This window comes from Aegilops tauschii, chromosome 5 (genome assembly GCF_002575655.3).
Source record: "Aegilops tauschii subsp. strangulata cultivar AL8/78 chromosome 5, Aet v6.0, whole genome shotgun sequence".
Lineage (NCBI taxonomy): Eukaryota > Viridiplantae > Streptophyta > Magnoliopsida > Poales > Poaceae > Aegilops > Aegilops tauschii.
The window spans coordinates 440,724,982-440,745,041 of NC_053039.3; the positions used below are offsets into that span (position 1 = coordinate 440,724,982).

At 49.4% G+C, this 20,060-nt stretch overlaps 1 protein-coding gene, 1 long non-coding RNA gene, 1 other non-coding gene and 1 pseudogene across 3 annotated transcripts; 2 read left to right on the forward strand and 2 right to left on the reverse strand.

Annotated features, from left to right (window-relative positions):
- The first annotated feature begins 9,786 nt into the window (after nt 1–9,786).
- On the forward strand, nt 9,787–15,587 carry LOC120965248 (uncharacterized). Its single transcript, XR_005757845.2, has 2 exons — nt 9,787–10,146; nt 13,947–15,587. It is a non-coding gene; the product is annotated as an uncharacterized lncRNA (long non-coding RNA).
- Nucleotides 12,269–13,939, reverse strand: LOC109736334 (disease resistance protein Pik-2-like; annotated as a pseudogene).
- A 108-nt stretch (nt 15,588–15,695) lies between the features above and the next one.
- Nucleotides 15,696–15,915, reverse strand: LOC120965770 (small nucleolar RNA U3). Its single transcript, XR_005758793.1, has one exon. It is a non-coding gene; the product is annotated as a small nucleolar RNA U3 (small nucleolar RNA).
- Nucleotides 15,916–17,517: 1,602 nt separating this feature from the next.
- LOC109736335 (UPF0481 protein At3g47200-like) lies at nt 17,518–19,303 on the forward strand. Its single transcript, XM_020295558.2, has one exon. It carries the CDS (start codon nt 17,677–17,679, stop codon nt 19,066–19,068), a length of 1,392 nt encoding a protein of 463 aa, XP_020151147.1. The 5' UTR covers nt 17,518–17,676; the 3' UTR covers nt 19,069–19,303.
- Nucleotides 19,304–20,060: the final 757 nt, after the last annotated feature.

Below are 20,060 nucleotides of genomic sequence, written 5' to 3' on the forward strand. Positions count from 1 at the left end.
TGTAAACTTGTCGACCGCCACCAAGAGGTGAGTCTTCTTATCCTTGGATCTTTTAAAAGGCCCAACCATATCAAGCCCCCAGACCGCAAACGGCCAAGTGATTGGAATCATCCTCAATTCTTAAGCCGGCACATGAGCCCGTTGCGAGAACCTCTGGCAACCGTCACATTTACTGACCAAATCCTCTGCATCAGCATGAGCCGTCAGCCAATAAAAACCATGACGAAAAGCCTTGGCCACAAGGGACTTTGAGCCGGCATGATGGCCACAATCCCCCTCGTGAATTTCACGTAAAATTTCTTGACCTTCCTCAGGGGAAACACAACGCTGGAAAGTTCCAGTGACACTGCGACGATGCAGCTCACCATTGATAATTATCATTGACTTAGACCGCCGGGTTATTTGTCTGGCCAAAGTTTCATCCTCAGGCAATTCTCCTCGGGTCATGTAAGCCAAGTATGGCACTGTCCAGTCTGGGGTAATGTGGAGAGCCGCCACCAACTGGGCCTCCGGGTCAGGGACAACCAAGTCTTCCTCTGTAGGCAACTTAACAGAAGGGTTATGCAAAATGTCCAAGAAAGTATTAGGCGGCACCGGCTTTCGCTGAGAGCCCAGCCGGCTTAATGCATCAGCTGCCTCGTTCTTCCTGCGATCGATGTGCTCTACTTGGTAACCCTGAAAGTGTCCAGCAATGGCATCAACTTCGTGGCGATAAGCCGCCATGAGAGGGTCCTTGGAATCCCACTTGCCTGACACTTGTTGAGCCACTAAATCTGAATCGCCAAAGCACCTTACCCGGCTCAAGCTCATCTCCTTAGCCATCCGAAGACCATGGAGCAAGGCCTCGTACTCGGCCGCATTGTTAGTGCAGGGAAACATCAACCGTAGCACATAGCAAAACTTGTCACCTCGAGGGGAAGTTAATACAACTCCAGCCCCCGAGCCCTCCAATTGCCTAGACCCGTCGAAGTGAATAGTCCAGTATGTATTATCCGGTTTCTCTTCAGGCGCCTGCAGCTCTGTCCAATCGTTGATGAAATCCACCAATGCTTGAGATTTGATAGCAGTGCGTGGCATGTATTTCAGACCATGAGGCCCAAGTTCTATAGCCCACTTAGCCACTCTTCCCGTGGCTTCTCTGTTTTGGATGATATCTCCTAGGGGAGCAGAACTAACCACAGTAATAGGGTGACCCTGGAAATAATGCTTAAGCTTCCGGCTTGCCATGAATACCCCATAAACAAGCTTCTGCCAGTGTGGATACCGTTGTTTGGACTCAATGAGTACTTCGCTGACGTAGTAAACCGGTCGCTGAACCGGATACTCCTTACCCGCTTCCTTACGCTCCACCACCACAGCCACACTGACGGCTCGTGCGTTAGCGGCGACATACAGCAATAAGGGCTCCTTGTCAACAGGAGCAGCAAGGACTGGGGGCTCAGCCAGCTATTTTTTCAAATCCTCCGAAGCAGCATTAGCAGCATCATTCCAGATAAAATCATCTGTTTTCTTCATCATCTGGTACAGTGGCATGGCTTTTTCACCCAAGCGGCTTATAAACCGGCTCAAAGCAGCGATGCGACCCGCCAGGCGCTGGACATCGTTTATGCACGCCGGCTTAGCCAGAGAGGTGATCGCCTTGATATTTTCCGGGTTAGCTTCAATGCCTCTGTGAGAAACCAGAAAACCCAAGAGCTTGCCTGCGGGAACACCGAAAACACACTTGGCCGGGTTAAGCATCATCTTGTAAACCCGGAGATTATTAAAGGTTTCTCTAAGATCATCTACCAGGGTCTCCTTCTCCCTGGATTTAACCACGATATCATCCACATAGGCATGAACATTGCGCCCAATCTGGTTATGAAGACAATTCTGCACACAACGCTGGTAAGTCGCCTGCGCACTCTTGAGCCCAAAAGGCATAGACACATAACAGAAGGCTCCAAAGGGAGTGATGAACGCCATCTTCTCCTGGTCCTTAACTGCCATTTTAATCTGATGGTATCCCGAATAAGCATCCAAAAAGCTTAAGCGCTCACAACCCGCCGTAGCATCAATAATTTGATCAATACGGGGGGAGAGCAAAAGGATCAGCCGAACAAGCTTTGTTTAAATCCGTGTAGTCCACACACATCCGCCAGGTGCCGTTCTTCTTGAGCACGAGCACCGGGTTAGCTAACCATTCTGGATGAAAAACTTCAACAATAAACCCAGCCGCCAAGAGCCGGGCTACCTCCTCACCAATGGCTTTCCGCCTCTCCTCATTAAACCGCCGAAGGAATTGCCTGACCGGCTTAAATTTCGGATCAATATTGAGAGTGTGCTCAGCGAGTTCTCTAGGTACACCTGGCATGTCAGAAGGTTTCCATGCAAAAATGTCCTTGTTCTCACGGATGAACTCGATGAGCGCGCCTTCCTATTTCGGATCCAGATTGGCACTGATGCTGAACTGCTGAGATGAGTCACCTGGAACAAAGTCAACAAGTTTAGTCTCATCAGCTGACTTAAATTTCATTGCCGGCTCATGCTCCGTGGTTGGCTTTTTCAAAGACGTCATATCTGTCGGGTCAACATTGTCCTTGTAAAACTTTAACTCCTCTATTGCACAAACAGATTCAGCGTAAGCCGCGTCACCTTCCTCACACTCCAAGGCTATCTTTCGGCTGCCATGAACCGTAATAGTCCCATTGTGACCCGGCATCTTGAGCCGCAAATACACGTAACACAGTCGTGCCATGAACTTGGCGTAAGCCGGCCGCCCAAATAAAGCATGGTACGGACTCCTTATCTTAACCACCTCAAAGGTTAGTTTTTCCGCCCTATAATTGTACTCATCTCCAAAGGCCACTTCCAGCTCGATCTTACCGACCGGATATGCTGACTTACCGGGCACCACGCCATGGAAAACAGTATTGGACTGGCTGAGGTTTTTATCAGTCAAACCCATACGACGGAAGGTCTCATAATAGAGGATGTTGATGCTGCTGCCTCCGTCCATGAGCACTTTAGTGAATTTATATCCCCCAACCTGAGGAGCCACCACCAAGGCCAGGTGACCCGGATTATCAACCCGGGGAGGATGATCTTCCCTACTCCACACAATAGGCTGCTCAGACCATCTTAAATAGCATGGAACCGCCGGCTCAACAGCATGCACAACCCTTTTATGGAGCTTCTGCTCTCGCTTGCACAGACTGGTAGTAAATACATGATACTGCCCGCCATTGAGCTGCTTTGGATTGGTCTGGTATCCCCCTGCTGCTGCTGATGACCCTGGCCGGACTGCTGATTAAAGCCCCCTTGAACATTCTGAGAATTGGGATTTGAACCGCCGCCCGGGCCATGAAAACCGCTGGCGCCTGAGCCGCCGCCCGGGCCACTGTTGCCATTGAAAGCATTGGAATTTTAAAGGCCTTCATGATTGCGCAGTCCTTCCATAGATGAGTGGCCGGCTTTTCCCTAGAGCCATGCCTTGGACAAGGCTCATTCAACAACTGCTCAAGCGTCGGGCCTGACCCGCTGGCACGGGGAGGTGGTCTCCCCTTACGCCGGTGGTTGTTACCCTGTGAACTGGTGTTGGCCACAAACTCCATACTGCCATCAGCCTTCCGCTTGTTACCTCCCTGGTTCGCCGGGTTATGCTGGGGGCCCTTGCCATTGCCATTCCGTTTTCCCTTCCCTGTCCTTTCATCATCCGACGCGGGATCCTTGGTACTATCAGAGTCGGCGTACTTGACCAGAGCCGCCATCAGCGTACCCATATCATTGCAATCGCGCTTGAGCCGCCCGAGCTTCATCTTCAGGGGCGTAAAATGACAATTCTGCTCTAACATTAAGACTGCAGAGCCGGCATCCATCTTATCAGATGAATGTATTATCTCTTTGACCCGGCGAACCCAATGGGTTGTAGACTCACCCTCCTGCTGCTTACAGTTAGTCAAATCCACAATTGACATAGACTGCCTACAGGTATCTTTGAAGTTTTGGATGAACCGGGCTTTTAGTTCAGCCCAAGACCCGATAGAATTTGGTGGCAGTCCTTTCAACCAAGTGCGGGCAGTCCCATCTAACATCATGGTGAAGTACTTGGCCATTGCCGCTTCGCTGACCTCCAGCAACTCCATAGCCATCTCATAACTCTCGATCCATGCTCCGGGTTGCAAATCAGCCGTGTAATTAGGTACCTTCCTAGGCCCCTTGAAATCCTTGGGCAGACGTTCATTACGGAGAGCCGGCACCAGACAAGGAACACCTCCAGTCCTTGTAGGTATACCCGCGTCGATGGAAGCCGTTGGATAAGCCGTGAGTGGCTGGTACACCGTCAACTGAGCCGCCTGCTCCGCCTCTTGCCGTGCTCTGTCTTGGTCCACCGCGTTAAAGGCTCCATTATGAACCGGGCCGTGGCCAGGAGGCAAGTCATGGTGTCGGACATTGCTTGAGCCGGTCGCTGAGACCATGTGCCTGCTGTAACTCGGGCTCCGGCCAGGACGAGGGGTTGAATGAATTCTGTCCCGGCTATAAGAATATGCCTCCTGTTGCGCCAGAGCCGTCTGAAGGAGTTCTTTGACCCGACGGGTTTCAACCGCCATCGGTGAGTCGCCCTCGATTGGGAGAGCCGCCAGTCGCGCCGCCGCAGCGACCATGTTTTCCAACGGGTTGGCATAATGACCCGGTGGTATTGGCACGTGCTGAGGCGGAGTAGTGTTCACCCGGGGAGGCCCCATCACTTGTGGCTGAACCGGCGTTCCAGCCCCGGGTGCCGTGATTGCTGGCGGGTTACTGGGCCCTGCACCAGGCGTGTTGAAGAGGTTTCGAGGATCGTAAACCGGAGGGAGTCGAGATTGAGCCTTTTGATGCCTCCTTCTCATGACCTCATTGGACGCGTTCTGATCCATCGTGAGCCGGAAAGACTGTGCTTGAATCAGCTGAGTCTCGGCGTCGAGAGCCGCCCTCTCTGCAGCCATCCTGATCCCTTCCGCCGCCAGATCCTCCTTGGCTTTTGCTAGATCCAACCTTAACTGTGCCACCTCCGCGTCATGCTGAGCTTGATCCGCCGGGGCGACCGTAGCGGTTAACAGGGCCGTCATCTTGTCTGTGAGATCCATCAGCACCTGAGCCGGCGAGGGCACAGGGCTTCCTGTCCCGGTAGTGGGGTTTTGAACAGGTTGTGCGCCAGCCATGAAGATTCCAACCCGGCTCGGCGGCTCGAAGGGGTCCGGAATACTATCACCATCGGAACAACCCCTGAGCCTGCCATCTTGAAGTTGGTATAACGAGTCTGTCTCCTCTGTAGATGACTCGCCGTCAGAGCGAGCGGCCGTCTCCTCACCAGATCCAGATCCTTCAGAGAGTCCTCCATGGACGCATCCCACGAAAGCATGCTTCAAGGCAGGCAGAGTCCGGGCGGGTCGTGTACACTGAGCCGTCTCGACGAGATCGGCGCAGAGGTCCGGCTCAAGGCCCGGCTCACCAATCCTGCCAATAAAGACATGGATTCCGCCGAAGGGGACCCGGTACCCGTACTCAATTGAGCCGGCGTCGGGGCCCCAGTTTGCATCGTCGATGTAGAGCTTGCCGCGACGACTCTTGGTCATCCGGCCCACAGCGTATCCCTTGAGCCCTTCGAAGCTGCCCTTCAAGAACTCAAATCCACCGTGCGCTGGCCCCACGGTGGGCGCCAACTGTCGTGGAATTGTCACGGCAGATGTCCTCGTGCAAGGACTTAGTCGTGGAGCTATCGCAGCTAGGAAGGTTAAAGGGGTTAAGCGGGACAAGGAACACGAGGGTTATACTGGTTCGGCCCCTTACGGTGAAGGTAAAAGCCTACGTCCAGTTGAGGTGGTATTACTTAGGGTTTCAATGACCGGGGAGCTTAATCGCTATGCCTGGCTATCAATCTGTTGTCTCTCGTCCTGAACCGCCGCCGGGTCGTCCCTTTATATAGAGAGGTTGACGCCCAGCGGCTCTCAGAGTCCCGGCCGGCTTATAATAGTATCCGGCTCGGACTCTTAACTACTCTTGCCTTACATTACAAGTCTTGCCATAACGGCGGTTTATCACTACGGGCCTTAAGCCGCCTCCGGGTCTTAAGCCCATTATTGATCCGCCATCCTCAAGCTTGGTACTGGGCTTCACGTGATGATCCTTATGAGTAACCCGGCCCCTCCTGGGCGGGTGACTCTAATGGTTATATCCTCAACAGACCATCTTATAATGCTACCGCCGTACTAAGCAAAATAAGATGCATAAAAGATAAACATCACATGCAGTCAAAATATGTGACATGATATGGCCATCATCATCTTGTGCCATTGATCTCCATCTCCAAAGCACCATCATGATCTCCATCGTCACCGGCTTGACACCTTGATCTCCATCGTAGCGTCATTGTCGTCTCGCCAACTATTGCTTCTACAACTATCGCTACCGCATAGTGATAAAGTAAAGCAATTACATGGCGATTGCATTTCATATAATAAAGCGACAACCATAAGGCTCCTGCTAGTTGCCGATAACTATTGCAAAACATGATCATCTCATACAATAACGTATATCACATCATGTCTTGACCATCTCATATCACAACATGCCCCGCAAAAACAAGTTAGACGTCCTCTACTTTGTTGTTGCAAGTTTTACATGGCTGCTACGGGCTTCTAGCAAGAATCGTTCTTACCTACGCATCAAAACCACAACGATTTTTCGTCAAGTGTGTTGTTTTAACCTTCAACAAGGACCGGCCGTAGTCAAATTCGATTCAACTAAAGTTGGCGAAACAGACACCCGCCGGCCACCTTTATGCAAAACAAGTTGCATGTCTGTCGGTGGAACCGCTCTCATGAACGTGGTCATGTAAGGTTGGTCTGGGCCGCTTCATCCAACAATACCGCTGAATCAAAATAAGACGTTGGTGGTAAGCACTATGACTATGATCACCCACAACTCTTTGTGTTCTACTCGTGCATATCATCTACGCATAGACCTGGCTTGGATGCCACTGTTGGGAACGTAGCATGCAATTTCAAAAAAATTCCTACGATCACGCAAGATCTATCTAGGAGATGCATAGCAGCGAGAGGGGGAGAGTGTGTCTACGTACCCTCGTAGATCGAAAGCGGAAGCGTTAGGTTAACGCGGTTGATGTAGTCGAACGTCTTCGCGGTCCAACCGATCAAGTACCGAACGTACGGCACCTCCGAGTTCAGCACACGTTCAACTTGATGACGTCCCTCAAACTCTTGATCCAGCAAAGTGTCGAGGGAGAGTTCCATCAGCACAACGGCGTGGTGACAGTGATGGTGAAGTAATTCGCGCAGGGCTTTGCCTAAGCACTACGTGAATATGACCAGAGGGGGGAAGGAAAGAGGGGAGAGGGGAAAGGAAGGGGGAATCCTATTCCCTCTATTTCCTTTCCTCCTCCCCTTTTCCTTCCTCCACTTAGATCGGCCCATATGGGGGCGCACCTGCCCACAAGGGGCTGGTCTGTCCCGCCCTAGGCCCAATAAGGCCCATATCTTTGCCGGGGGGGGGTGCCCGGAACCCCTTCCGGTGACCCGATACGTACCCGGTACCCCAGGAACACTTCCGGTGTCCGAATACTATCGTCCTATATATGAATCTTTACCTCTCGACCATTTCGAGACTTCTCGTCATGTGTCCGTAATCTCATCCGGGACTCCGAACAACATTCGGTCACCAAATCACATAACTCGTATAATACAAAATCGTCCTCGAACGTTAAGCGTGCGGACCCTACGGGTTCGAGAACTATGTAGACATGACCGAGAAACTTCTTCGGTCAATAACCAACAGCGGAACCTGGATGCTCATATTGGTTCTCACATATTCTACGAAGATCTTTATCGGTCGTACCGTAATGACAACATACGTTATTCCCTTTGTCATCGGTATGTTACTTGCCCAAGATTCGATCGTTGGTATCTTCATGCCTAGTTCAATCTCATTACCGGCAAGTCTCTTTACTCGTTCCGTAATGCATCATCCCGCAAGTAACTCATTAGCCACATTGCTTGCAAGGCTTATTATGATGTGCATTACCGAGAGGGCCCAGAGATACCTCTCCGATACTCGGAGTGACAAATCCTAATCTCGATCTATGACAACCCAACAAACACCTTCGGAGATACCTGTAGAGCATCTTTATAATCACCCAGTTACGTTGTGATGTTTGATAGCACACAAGGCATTCCTCTGGTATCCGGGAGTTGCATAATCTCATAGTCAAAGGAATATGTATATGACATGAAGAAAGCTATAGCAATAAAACTGAACGATCATTATGCTGAGCTAACGGATGGGTCTTGTCCATCACATCATTCTCCTAATGATGTGATCCCGTTCATCAAATGACAACACATGTCTATGGTTAGGAAACTTAACCATCTTTGATTAACGAGCTAGTCTAGTAGAGGCTTACTAGGGACATGGTGTTTTGTCTATGTATCCACACATGTATCAAGTTTTCCGGTTAATACAACTCTAGCATGAATAATAAACATTTATCATGATATAAGGAAATATAAAATAACAACTTTATTATTGCCTCTAGGGCATATTTCCTTCACCGCCGCTGATTCGTGGGACGAGTACCTACGGATGTCGGAGAGTACATGTGAAGATGCCATGGTTAGGTTTGCAACTGTCGTGGTCGAGGTGTTCGGACCTCAGTACCTGAGAGAACCAACCGTGGCAGACACTGAGAGGCTCTTGGCAATCTCAGAAGCAAGAGGGTGGCCAGGTTTGCTTGAATCTCTTGATTGCATGCATTGAAAAAGGAAGAATGTCCGAAGGATGTACAAGGGCAATATCAGGCTCATGTTAAGAAGCCCATCATTATTCTTGAAGTAGTTGCATTGCAGGATATTTGGAGTTGGCATGCTTTCTTTGGCATGTTCGGGTCTCACAATGACATCAATGTGTTGTAATGATCGTCGTTGTTTGCGAGGCTGACTGGAAGAAAAGCTCCTCCTTGCCACTATTCTGTCAATGAAGATGAGTACAACATGGGCTACTATCTGGTTGACGACATCTATCCTTCATGGACTACCTTTGTCAGCACCATCTCAAATCAAATGGCCAGAAGGTTCACTTTGCCCAAAAGACAAGAAATAGCTAGAAAAGGATGTCGAGAGGGCATTTGGAGTTCTGCAGGCCCGTTTTGCAATTGTTCGTCGACCTGCAAAACAATGGGATTCGGAGACCTTGTGGGAGGTGATGACATGTTGCGTGATCATGCACAACATGATCGTCGAAGATGAGGGTGACGATGCTGCCGCAACTTTGGAATTTGAGAACATGGGTGATCCTATCCAACTTCCGGACCAGAATCCGGCCAAAGTTGAAGAGTTTATTCAAAAGAATCAAAAAAATCGGCATTGACCAGCTCATGAGCAGCTGAAGGAAGATCTGATTGAGTATCAGTGGGCGGTGATAGGGGACAATAATGTTGGGACGTAATACTTGAACTTTTTTAAATTTAAACTAATGTTGCATGCGGCTATTTGAATCGGTTGTACCTTTGCATACGGCTATTTGATCGTGCGGACTTGAAAAATAAATGAGAAAGACCGGATTTATGCGGCGACGGTTGGATGATGCACTCCCGCATCTGTGTCCACGGACGAATGCGGGAGGAAATTTGCTGGTTGCCATTGGAGATCTGATATTTTTCGTTTAAGAGTGATGCTATCTGATAGAGTTCGTTTTTTTCAGCCATGAAGCACAAGAGAGACAGGAGTTATTTCTGAAGGAGAAAAAAGACTCGATTGTCAATGTCAGAAGAGGTAGAAAGAGAACTTCCAAGCAGGGCCAGGCCAAACGGCCGTTCCCCCTGGCGGCGCCTCCTCCGCTCGCTCCGGCACGGCCCCCTCTTTCCTTCTCTCCGGCCCAGCCGCGCGCGGCCCCAAATTTCAAAGCGCGGCCGCTGGGAGGTACACAGCGGAGCAAGACGCTCCCCGCTTCCTCGACCGATTGCCGTTGGAACCCGGTTCAGGGCGCTGCCTCCCCCACCGGAGCACCGCCGTCTCCTCCGGCGTCCTCGACCCGCAGAGATCGCCGCCACCATTGACCGCGTTTCCGCGGACGCCGCCTCCAGGGTTCGGCAAGGCTGAAAACTTCGACATCCCGGTAAGGTCCTGCTGCATTTTGGTTCCGAGCAATGTGAATCTGCAGTAGAAGTTTCAATCTCTTATCTTTTGTGTGTTGCGTAATATGGCATTATTAGTCGATTCCTCCCAAAGTAATATGTGTACTACGTATTAGATATTTGCTAGCTTTTGTAGCATTAGCGCTATCATCAAGCTAGCTTTTGTGATGTTAGATGTTATCAAAACGCACCAAATCTTGAACTGGGGTCTCTGTTTAGGGCCTTGTAACCTTTTTGGTGGCTTCACTTTTATGTGGATTTTACTTTTTGGAGTCTTGGGTCTTGCTATTTGCACCTTCAGATGTGTACATGTTTGTACTGCCATTGGATTTGTACTGTATTTTACAGCCAATGTACAGTTATTAGAAAGCATACCATGATTTTTTGTTTGACTGAATAGCATACCATGATTTTACAAATTGGAACTGCCTGTGAACGGCCTATTTTAGTACTCCTCCATTTCAAAATTATTGAAGTTCTAGATTTGTTTAAGTCAAACTTCTTTAATTTCGACCAAGTCTATAGAAAAATATAGTTGACACCTGGGTTTAAACAAGGTACATTTAGTTGTTAACTGTATAGACAGGCTCTATTGCTGCATTAAGCGAAAGAACATGCATAAACCATGACAGAGCACATGCTCTATTTGTCATCCCATAAAACAAAAGTTAATTTCTCTTGACATTTTTGTGGTCTACTCACACAGTGGCAGAGCTTCCCGAGGTTCCTGGGCCATCAACCCCCCCCCCCCCCCCCCCCCGCCCCCAAGCTGATTTAGTTCTGCCATATCAATAACATGTATTTAGTCATTAACGATGCACTTTTTCCTAATCTTTGCATTAGATGGCCCCTCCAAAAATCCTGATCAAGCTCCGTCACCGACTCACCCCTGCCTAAATTACTCATTTAGTGGCATATACATGATCAGAGAAGAGCATGGTGCATGCCATATCCATGGCCTATCCAGGATTTTGACGATGGGTATTCAGAGTTAAAAAATAAATAAAAGAGAAACAATCAAAACACAATCCAGATGATTTGTAGTTCTGTGTTACAATGCCTTAGTACACAATTTATTCTTCATAGCACGGTTACTGAAACTGACAGATGTGTAACAGACACATACATTACAAAGAAACACAAGAAACAATTCCATAAGAAACACAATGAATCGGTTGAAAATAAAATGGAAGCTTCAAATCGATAAATATAGAGCTCTGCTCAGTGCCTCTTCAAAGCCGGTCGATTTTGATTCTTTGCCAGCTCACCCCTCAGCTCTTCCACAAAAGTATCCTTGTAGCCGTTGTGGAACTCCATGAGCATGAATTCCTTAAGGCTTGGGAGTGATGGCAGCCCAGTAAACAACCCAGTGCTGGCTTGAGAAGTCCAGGCACGAAACTGCAGCAGCTCGAGCTTCGGGGTGACTTCTTCTTCAAACTTCACCAATTTCAGGTCAGCTAGGCGATCCAGCTCCAGTACCACCAGGCTCAGGAATGCACCTTGACAGAAGTTGAAATGAATCTCGTTGCCCACGAACGACTCCCTCCACAGGCGCAGAGTAGATAGATTCAGTATCTTCGGAAGGAGTTGTATGGCAGCATCATGCTCCACAATCCTTGAGCTCCGTAGCCTCAGCTTGACGAGATTTGTGAGCCGCTGGAGCCATTTGGGTAATTTTACAATGTTGCCGTACAGCTTGAGGCTTTGAAGATTTGCTGGAGTTGAGGAGATGCCATCTAAGCAGCTAGATAAACCAGGATATCCCAGTGACTGCACTAACAGCTTGAGGCTCTGAAGATTTGCTGGAGGTGAGGAGATGCCATCTAAGCAGCTAGATAAACCAGGATATCCCAGTGACTGCACTAACAACGATTCCAAGCAGCTGAGACCTGCAATTGCCAAAAACAAATCTTGACTGCTCCTATTGTTGACGCTAATCACTCCTAGCTTGCGCAGCCGGGTAAGCTCTTCTATGTCTTGCAGAATGGCTTTTGCCCGTGTGATGTTGACAATACCCAATGTTTGCAGGGCTTTCAGTCTGCGAATTCTTCTTGGCACTGCAACACCACGTGGACTTTGCCGCGTGGCCAACAGAGGTAATATGTTGCCGCAGCACATGGTGCATACGTCACGCCTGTTCACGTCAACATCCATACCCATCTTCTTTTTCAGAAGCTGAGGTGCACAGCATGCCACACAAAATGCAATTGAAGAGCAAGTAATGTTACACAGCCTGTTTCTCATTACCTCGGGTAGATCTTCTTGACATTACTTGATTTCAAGTCTGTCATCATCGGTATCTTCTATGGCCCCAGCACAAATGTTCCGTAGCTTATTAAGCTTGATGATGGTCCATGGCAGCCTTATTATGCGTGTACCCATGATATCTGGAGTTTCGAGTTGCCTCGGGTTACCCAACGAATCTGGCAGGTGGTAAATGCCATCACATCCTCTTAGAGAGAGGCATCTCATGTGAAGAAGCTTTCCGATGCACTCAAGGTGATGGTCAACTAATTCGGAGGTGCCCGGCATGGAAAGTTCACCTTTACATTTGGGTTTTTGTAGGCCGACCGGATTGTGGACATTTGCCCGAGGCCACCACCTGCTCCCCACACCGAGATCACTCTGAGATCAACGCCCCTCGTGTTGATCAGTTGGGCGAGATCCACACTTGTCTTGTCCTGCTGCCTGGTCATATACTCCTCCCTTCATTGATGCCAAACAGCGAGGCATCGGCGCTGTTACTGCCATTGGAGGTGCCGGTGGCGTGCTTAGAGACACCAGCTGAGCTGTTGATGAGGTTCTAGCGCACGTTCCCCTGGCTGACGTCCTCCACCTTAGCCCTGAGCTCCTTCATCCGCATGGCCACACGGCGACGGGCCATCAATGTGCCCGCGCCACGCCACCACCTGGACAGCTTTTCCAGACTGACCGCCAAGTCCGGGAGGCAGTCCTCGACTTTCGTAGGCCACGTCCCGGACCTGCTTGACCCATACCTTGACCGCCCTGCTGTTGCGCTCCCGGTAATCGTCAACGGCCATCAGGAAAGCTTGCATCATCTCGAGCTCGTCCTTGATGAAGAAGGTCTGGTCACGCTGGACCCCGAGCTGCAGCGCCACCTGCTCCGCCGGGGCAGAGCGGGCGTAGCTCAGCTCTCCATTCACCACGGAATCGCCGACGCTCAGCACCGTCACCTCCATTAGTTAGCTGTGATGGATGGATTGGAATGGATAGAGGTAGTGCTGCTAGCTATGGCAGATGCAGATTGTTGATCGATGTAGAGGAGCTAAACAATTATGGCAGGCCTAGGGCCCCCAAGTTGCAGTTTCTTATTCTGTTTTTTTATCAGGTTTGGCCTACTAACCACATATGCCATTGTGGTTGGAGTTTCTTATTCTGGGGTTGTACTCCTGCGTTCCGCAAGTTGGAGTGTCTTATTCTGAAATGAAGGCGATGACTCCGGGCTGTATGTTTATTGACAGTCGAAACTAAATCTCGAAATGTGTGCATGCCTTGTAAACTGGAACGGAAGGTCTGAAATGATGCCTTATAAAGTTTGAGCTGTGGGTGGAGATTAACTTTTTTTTATGCTTCAGTCACTGTACTTAGTTGAATTCGCCATTATCATTTGTGCTCGCATGAAGATTGTGGCAGCTTGAATTGTTTTGGTAGCATCTATATTTATCTTCATTATGTAGCTCTGAACATTTTTTATACAACAAAATGTATTTTTTTTTCTGTTGCCATCTTGAGCAAAAATGATAAGCATTTCTTTATGCAGTCCCTTGGAAGAAAAGGTCTTGGTCCTCGTGAACCCTAGAGAAGAGATAAAGAGTTGTGATGCATTCAAGAACGCGCTACAGAGAAGGCTGCGATGAAGGTTAAGAAGAAAAACAAACACCTGGCTGGTGGCCGCAAGGACGAAGGCAGATCAGCTCCATATTGCACAAGTAGGCAAGCTGAATTGCAAAATTGCACAAAAGACCCGGCCCAAGGCTACGCTGCGCAAGCAGGCAATTGCAACTGAAGCCTAGAATGAAGTGCGTCAGACATTAGATTGTTATCGCCATCTACACAAGACAGAAGCCAGGTTTTGGAATAATACAGCTTAAGACACGTCCTGAACTACAAAGGTCAAGGTCTCAAGGAAACTGAACAATCAAGACCGATTGCAATTTACGACAGCAGGTGGAGTAATCTACTAAAACAACACAATTTAGAGAGGAGATTTGAGAAGGTGATCAGTAGGAACAGGGAAGACAATACACCAACACAACAACCCCACCGCAGCCGCCGCCCGCCGGATCCAGGATCGCGGGTGGATAGGTATGGGCTGGCAGCTTTGATCTCGACATTTTTTCTCTCTTGAAACTTGGCATAAGAAAGCAGATAGAATAGGTGGATTTATAATGAATGTGTTCTAGTTTTCTGGGTTTAAACACTCTTACCTCTAATAGTAGCGAACCATTTGTTTCGCTCCATTGCCACTGATATATTCTGAACTGAAACGTAGATAATTTCAGATGTATGACTACAAAATGGTTTGTCTTGTTAAAGAATGTCTGAAACAAAAGCCTTTGGCAGATGTTTTAGATGGAGAGGTCCTGTGCATGAAATGAATGAAGTTGGTTAGAAAATTTCAGAAACAAAAGTGCAGCTAACGTTTTTGTTTCTGTGTGCGTTTGGCCAAAAATATAAAGATTTTAAGTCTGTCAGATCCAGGATCGCGGGTGGATAGGTATGGGCTGGCAGCTTTGATCTCGACATTTTTTCTCTCTTGAAACTTGGCATAAGAAAGCAGATAGAATAGGTGGATTTATAATGAATGTGTTCTAGTTTTCTGGGTTTAAACACTCTTACCTCTAATAGTAGCGAACCATTTGTTTCGCTCCATTGCCACTGATATATTCTGAACTGAAACGTAGATAATTTCAGATGTATGACTACAAAATGGTTTGTCTTGTTAAAGAATGTCTGAAACAAAAGCCTTTGGCAGATGTTTTAGATGGAGAGGTCCTGTGCATGAAATGAATGAAGTTGGTTAGAAAATTTCAGAAACAAAAGTGCAGCTAACGTTTTTGTTTCTGTGTGCGTTTGGCCAAAAATATAAAGATTTTAAGTCTGTCAGATCCAGGATCGCGGGTGGATAGGTATGGGCTGGCAGCTTTGATCTCGACATTTTTTCTCTCTTGAAACTTGGCATAAGAAAGCAGATAGAATAGGTGGATTTATAATGAATGTGTTCTAGTTTTCTGGGTTTAAACACTCTTACCTCTAATAGTAGCGAACCATTTGTTTCGCTCCATTGCCACTGATATATTCTGAACTGAAACGTAGATAATTTCAGATGTATGACTACAAAATGGTTTGTCTTGTTAAAGAATGTCTGAAACAAAAGCCTTTGGCAGATGTTTTAGATGGAGAGGTCCTGTGCATGAAATGAATGAAGTTGGTTAGAAAATTTCAGAAACAAAAGTGCAGCTAACGTTTTTGTTTCTGTGTGCGTTTGGCCAAAAATATAAAGATTTTAAGTCTGTCAGACAACCACTGGGCCACCCTGCACAGGTGTGAGCCAAGCAGGAACGATCCTCTACAGCCGTCAGATCCATCCATCAGATGAATCCAGGCCGTTAATCACGCTCTGGCCCAGTGGTCAGAATGCATCAACCAGACTGAAGTGCTTGCCTCCTTATTGGTAAAGGATGCAGCGGTACGAGCCTATAGAACAGATCCTGTTCAAGTAAGGTCGTGCTAGAGAACGCTGCGCCTCGCCTTATAAGCTGGTTCCGCTCTGCGTAAACTAGCGAGGTGGGACTAATGTATTTGGCACACAGATTGGAAGGGGCCTCGTGGGTGCTGGCCCGTGAGGTTGGGCTGGAGAGTAGACAGATCCCGGCCCATCTGCGAAATATCTGCTCGTATGGCCTTTTCTTCTCTTTTTCGTTGCATCAGCTTTTCATTTTTTGTCCCCTGATTTTTTTTATCTAATAGGAGTATCTGGGAACTCATTGCTTCAGTACTCGTGCTCTTCTGTCAGCTCCTACTCTGCATTAGATTAAACAACGCCCGGTCATCATGGAGATTTTGCCGGTTCACATCCGTGTCATAACATATGGATGTTAACCCAAGAAAGTCTACGACGTAACTGCCCGTGTCCTTCAACCGCCGTTCCTGCATTGTACTCCCCAATTTAGTAATCCAGATTCGCCGTCAAGGTTTTCTTAATTGTCGGTACAACTAGATTCGAGATTCGACTTGCATCCTAAGTTTTGGACGTGACACAGCAAAGGGGTAGAAACAGTTTCCAATTGCGAGGCGAAGCCGCGGAGAAAGTGGGAGTGGAGACAACAACAAAGTCGAGCAAAGAGCTCAAAGTGTCGACGGTTAGGATTGATGGTGTTCACCGGGGACGAGAGGGTTGATCAATTGGTTTCCGCTGTCAAAAGCGTGTGGATGCAGCGGAGGCTAGCACGTCGCTGGTAGAGGGAGGAAGAATACTGACCAAAACAGTAAGTAATTTAGTCTACAAATTTACAAATGGTGTAAGCCGCACAAAGAAAAGAAATGACATGGCAATACAAAATCAAGTGCACAAGTGCGAACGCTTCTTCGCGAAGGAAGTCAATTTAAAACTGTAACAGGAACGTCCTATACACTCAACCGCAAACACATACACGTACACAGCGCTTGTCGTACGTATATACAGATCAACGCGTATTACTGTACATCATCACCTTAACTAAGGATGGCAATGGGTCGGGTTTGGATCGGGTTGAACAATATCAAATCCATATCTTTCTGAAAAAAAAAAATCAAATCCATATCCATATCCATGAAGACAGTCTTTGTCCGCCCATGAACGAATTCATGGGTGAAAAACTGTGTCCATGTCCAAACCCGATGGATATCCATACCCACTGAATATCCATTGGGTCCTCTAAAGACATATAAATAAGACATAAGACAATTTTGACATAAGATCTTCCATTCTTCACCTCGCGGCAAGTTAGGCTTCACTTATTGTAAACATCAACTTATGGTAAATCAACATCCACTAACAACCTAATATCATTTAGTATTTTTTCTAAAAGATGGGAATGACGAGTCATTTAACGAGGAGATAAAAATAAGAGAAGGAGCGCTAGTGTGTGTTAGTGGGGATTGAATGTCAACTAATAAAAGTTACGATGGGGATTGTGCAATTTCATTTTGCATGTTCTACATAACAAAGTGTAAAACTGCAGTGTGACATGTGACTGTGGGGTAGGGATAGCACATTTTTACCCATTAATGCATACTATCGGGTCGGGTTTAGGTATATCCACGGGTACAAAATTATATCCATGCCCTACCCATGAGTAATCGGGTCGGGTTTGGGCATTGCCCATGGGCACAAAAGCATATCCAAACCCTATTCATTCTGGTCGGATATCCATGGGTGTCCATGTTTATGGATAAAATTGTCATCCTTAACCTTAACCCACACAGAACTGAGAGCGAGAGCGAGGAGGATGCACTACGACATGCTGCTCCGGCGCATGGAGGACGGCATGAGCAACCAGGTCCCGGCGGGCGGCGGCGACGACAGGGACGCCTTCACCATCGTCCGCCTGCCGCACCATGTCCGGGAGATGAACAGGAGCCTCTACGAGCCGGTCATGGTCTCGGTGGGGCCCTACCACATGTCCAGCGCCAGCACCCGCGCCATGCAGGCCCGCAAGTGGCCCATGCTCCGCGAGTTCCTCCTCCGGGGGGAACCGGACGGCAGGGCCGGCCTCCTCGCCGACTGCCTCAAGGCGGCGCGCAGGATGGAGCAGCGGGCGCGCCGCTGCTACGGCGAGGCCCTGGACCAGGCCGCCGGCGGCGGGAGCGACGACTTCGTGGAGATGCTGGTGCTCGACGGCTGCTTCGTGCTCCAGTTCCTGCTCCACTGGAGCGAAAGCGACGCCCGGTGCATGCAGGGCACCTCCACCTACGTCTACTACGACCTGCTCCTCGTGGAGAACCAGATGCCCTACATCGTCCTCGCCAAGCTCTTCAACCTCGTCATGGGGAATGGCAACGCAGGGGACGATGCGGACCAGGGGCTCCTTCACCTCATATCCAGCTTCTTCAGCCTGCGCGAGCCTCTAGGCATGGTCCCGCTCCCGCCGCCGGCGCCGGAGCTGGCTGGCCAGTTCGCCGAGGTCTACCACCTGCTCCACCTCCAGTACCAGAGGATCGTCATGAGCCCGGAGCGGCGCAGGATCCGCCGGCTGACGAGGCTGGGCGCGAGCCTGCACCGCATCCCGGTGAGCCTCGGCTCGTTCAGGCGCGCGCGGGAGAACCGGGCCAGGACGCCGCTGGCGATGCCGTGCGTGACCGTGCTCCAGGAGTTCGGCGTCAGGTTCAAGGAGAAGCCCTCGCCGGCGAGCCAGTTCGACGTGATCTTCCGCGGCGGCACCATGGAGATCCCGCGCCTGGTCATCAACGGCGGCACGAGGATCCTCCTGGCCAACCTGTTCGCGCTGGAGCAGACCAAGGACTGCTGGAACGAGGGGACCATGACGGGCTACCTCGTGCTGATGAACGCGCTGGTGAACACGGGCGCGGACGTGGCCGTGCTCCAGCGCCACGGCATCCTGGACAACATGCTCTCCAACGAGGAAGAGGCGGCGGCCTTCTTCAACCAGCTCGGCGGCAGCGCGCTCTTCGGCCCCAGGACGCACCGCTACGCGCGGCTGTTCAAGGACACCAACGATTTCTGCGACTCTCGCTGGAACCGGTACATGGCCGTGCTCAAGCGCGACCACCTCCGGACCCCGTGCTCCATCATCAACCTCCTCGCGGCGGCCATCCTGCTCTTCGTCTCGGTCATCTCTGCTGGCTACGTGATTTGCCGCTACCGCCATTCCTGCACCTGATCAAATAAGTGTACTGTATTTCTTCGGAGAGGAAGCAGCAACTCAATATGGACCTGGTAGCCGAGATACTCATGCAGCTGTCTCTGTAAATAACCTGTGACATACCCCATTGACAGAATCAATCATCAATCATGTTCAAGTTGCAACTTTCAGTGACCACTGAGAAAAAAATGTTTTTCTTTCAAAACGGATTTGCCTCGTCCATTAATTAAGTAGCAGAGAATTGCCAAGTTAATTAGTGAAAAACCAGGTGAAAACCATCAACATCATTGAGCGGCAAACATATAATACCCCACACATACCTCTCCAAAGTCCAAAGAGGGTCTCATCGAGACAACGCACATGCGTCATCTTGTCATCACTCCTCCCTTGCGGGGCGTCATCACCATCCCTAAACGCTGAGCAAACGACTCCAACTTCGCTGTAGGCGATCGTCGGCCCAACCCACACTGTAGAGGCACTTGTCGAGTTTTATGGAGACCCGTGCCAGAGCACAACCACCTGTGACTGGACAACGAGCTTCGACTCTGATGGAGAACAACGAAGGACAAGTTAGGCACGACTCGCACCACCGAGGATCATTGAACGAACCACATGTTGACTGTCATCGTACGCCGCCGGGACCCCGCCATCTCAGCTTCAACTTCACAGCAACACAAGCCGAGGCAATCCCGCAGGCACGCCGGAGAAACACCGATTACCTCAACCATTGTCGTGTCGCCGACATCGCTCCCCTCATCATCGTTGCCATAGAAGCCTCGATGCCAATATCGCCGCCGTCCATTGGTCCCGCTTATCGATGCCCAGCTCCAAAGATGAAGCCCCCAAGAGGGAATACAGCACCAAGACGCCACCATCGTCCGATCACACAAGATCCAGGGTTTCCTCTGGAGCTGTCGTGATGGCTGGATCTGCGCAGGAGGGGTGTGGTAGCAATGCAGCGATGCCTCCAAGAAAGTCAACGATGACCGCAGCCGCCACCATTGTTGGTC

What these genes read in the sequence shown, in the direction of transcription:
- LOC109736335 (XM_020295558.2), top strand. Translation starts at nt 17,677, where the DNA reads ATGCACTACGACATGCTGCTCCGGCGCATGGAGGACGGCATGAGCAAC.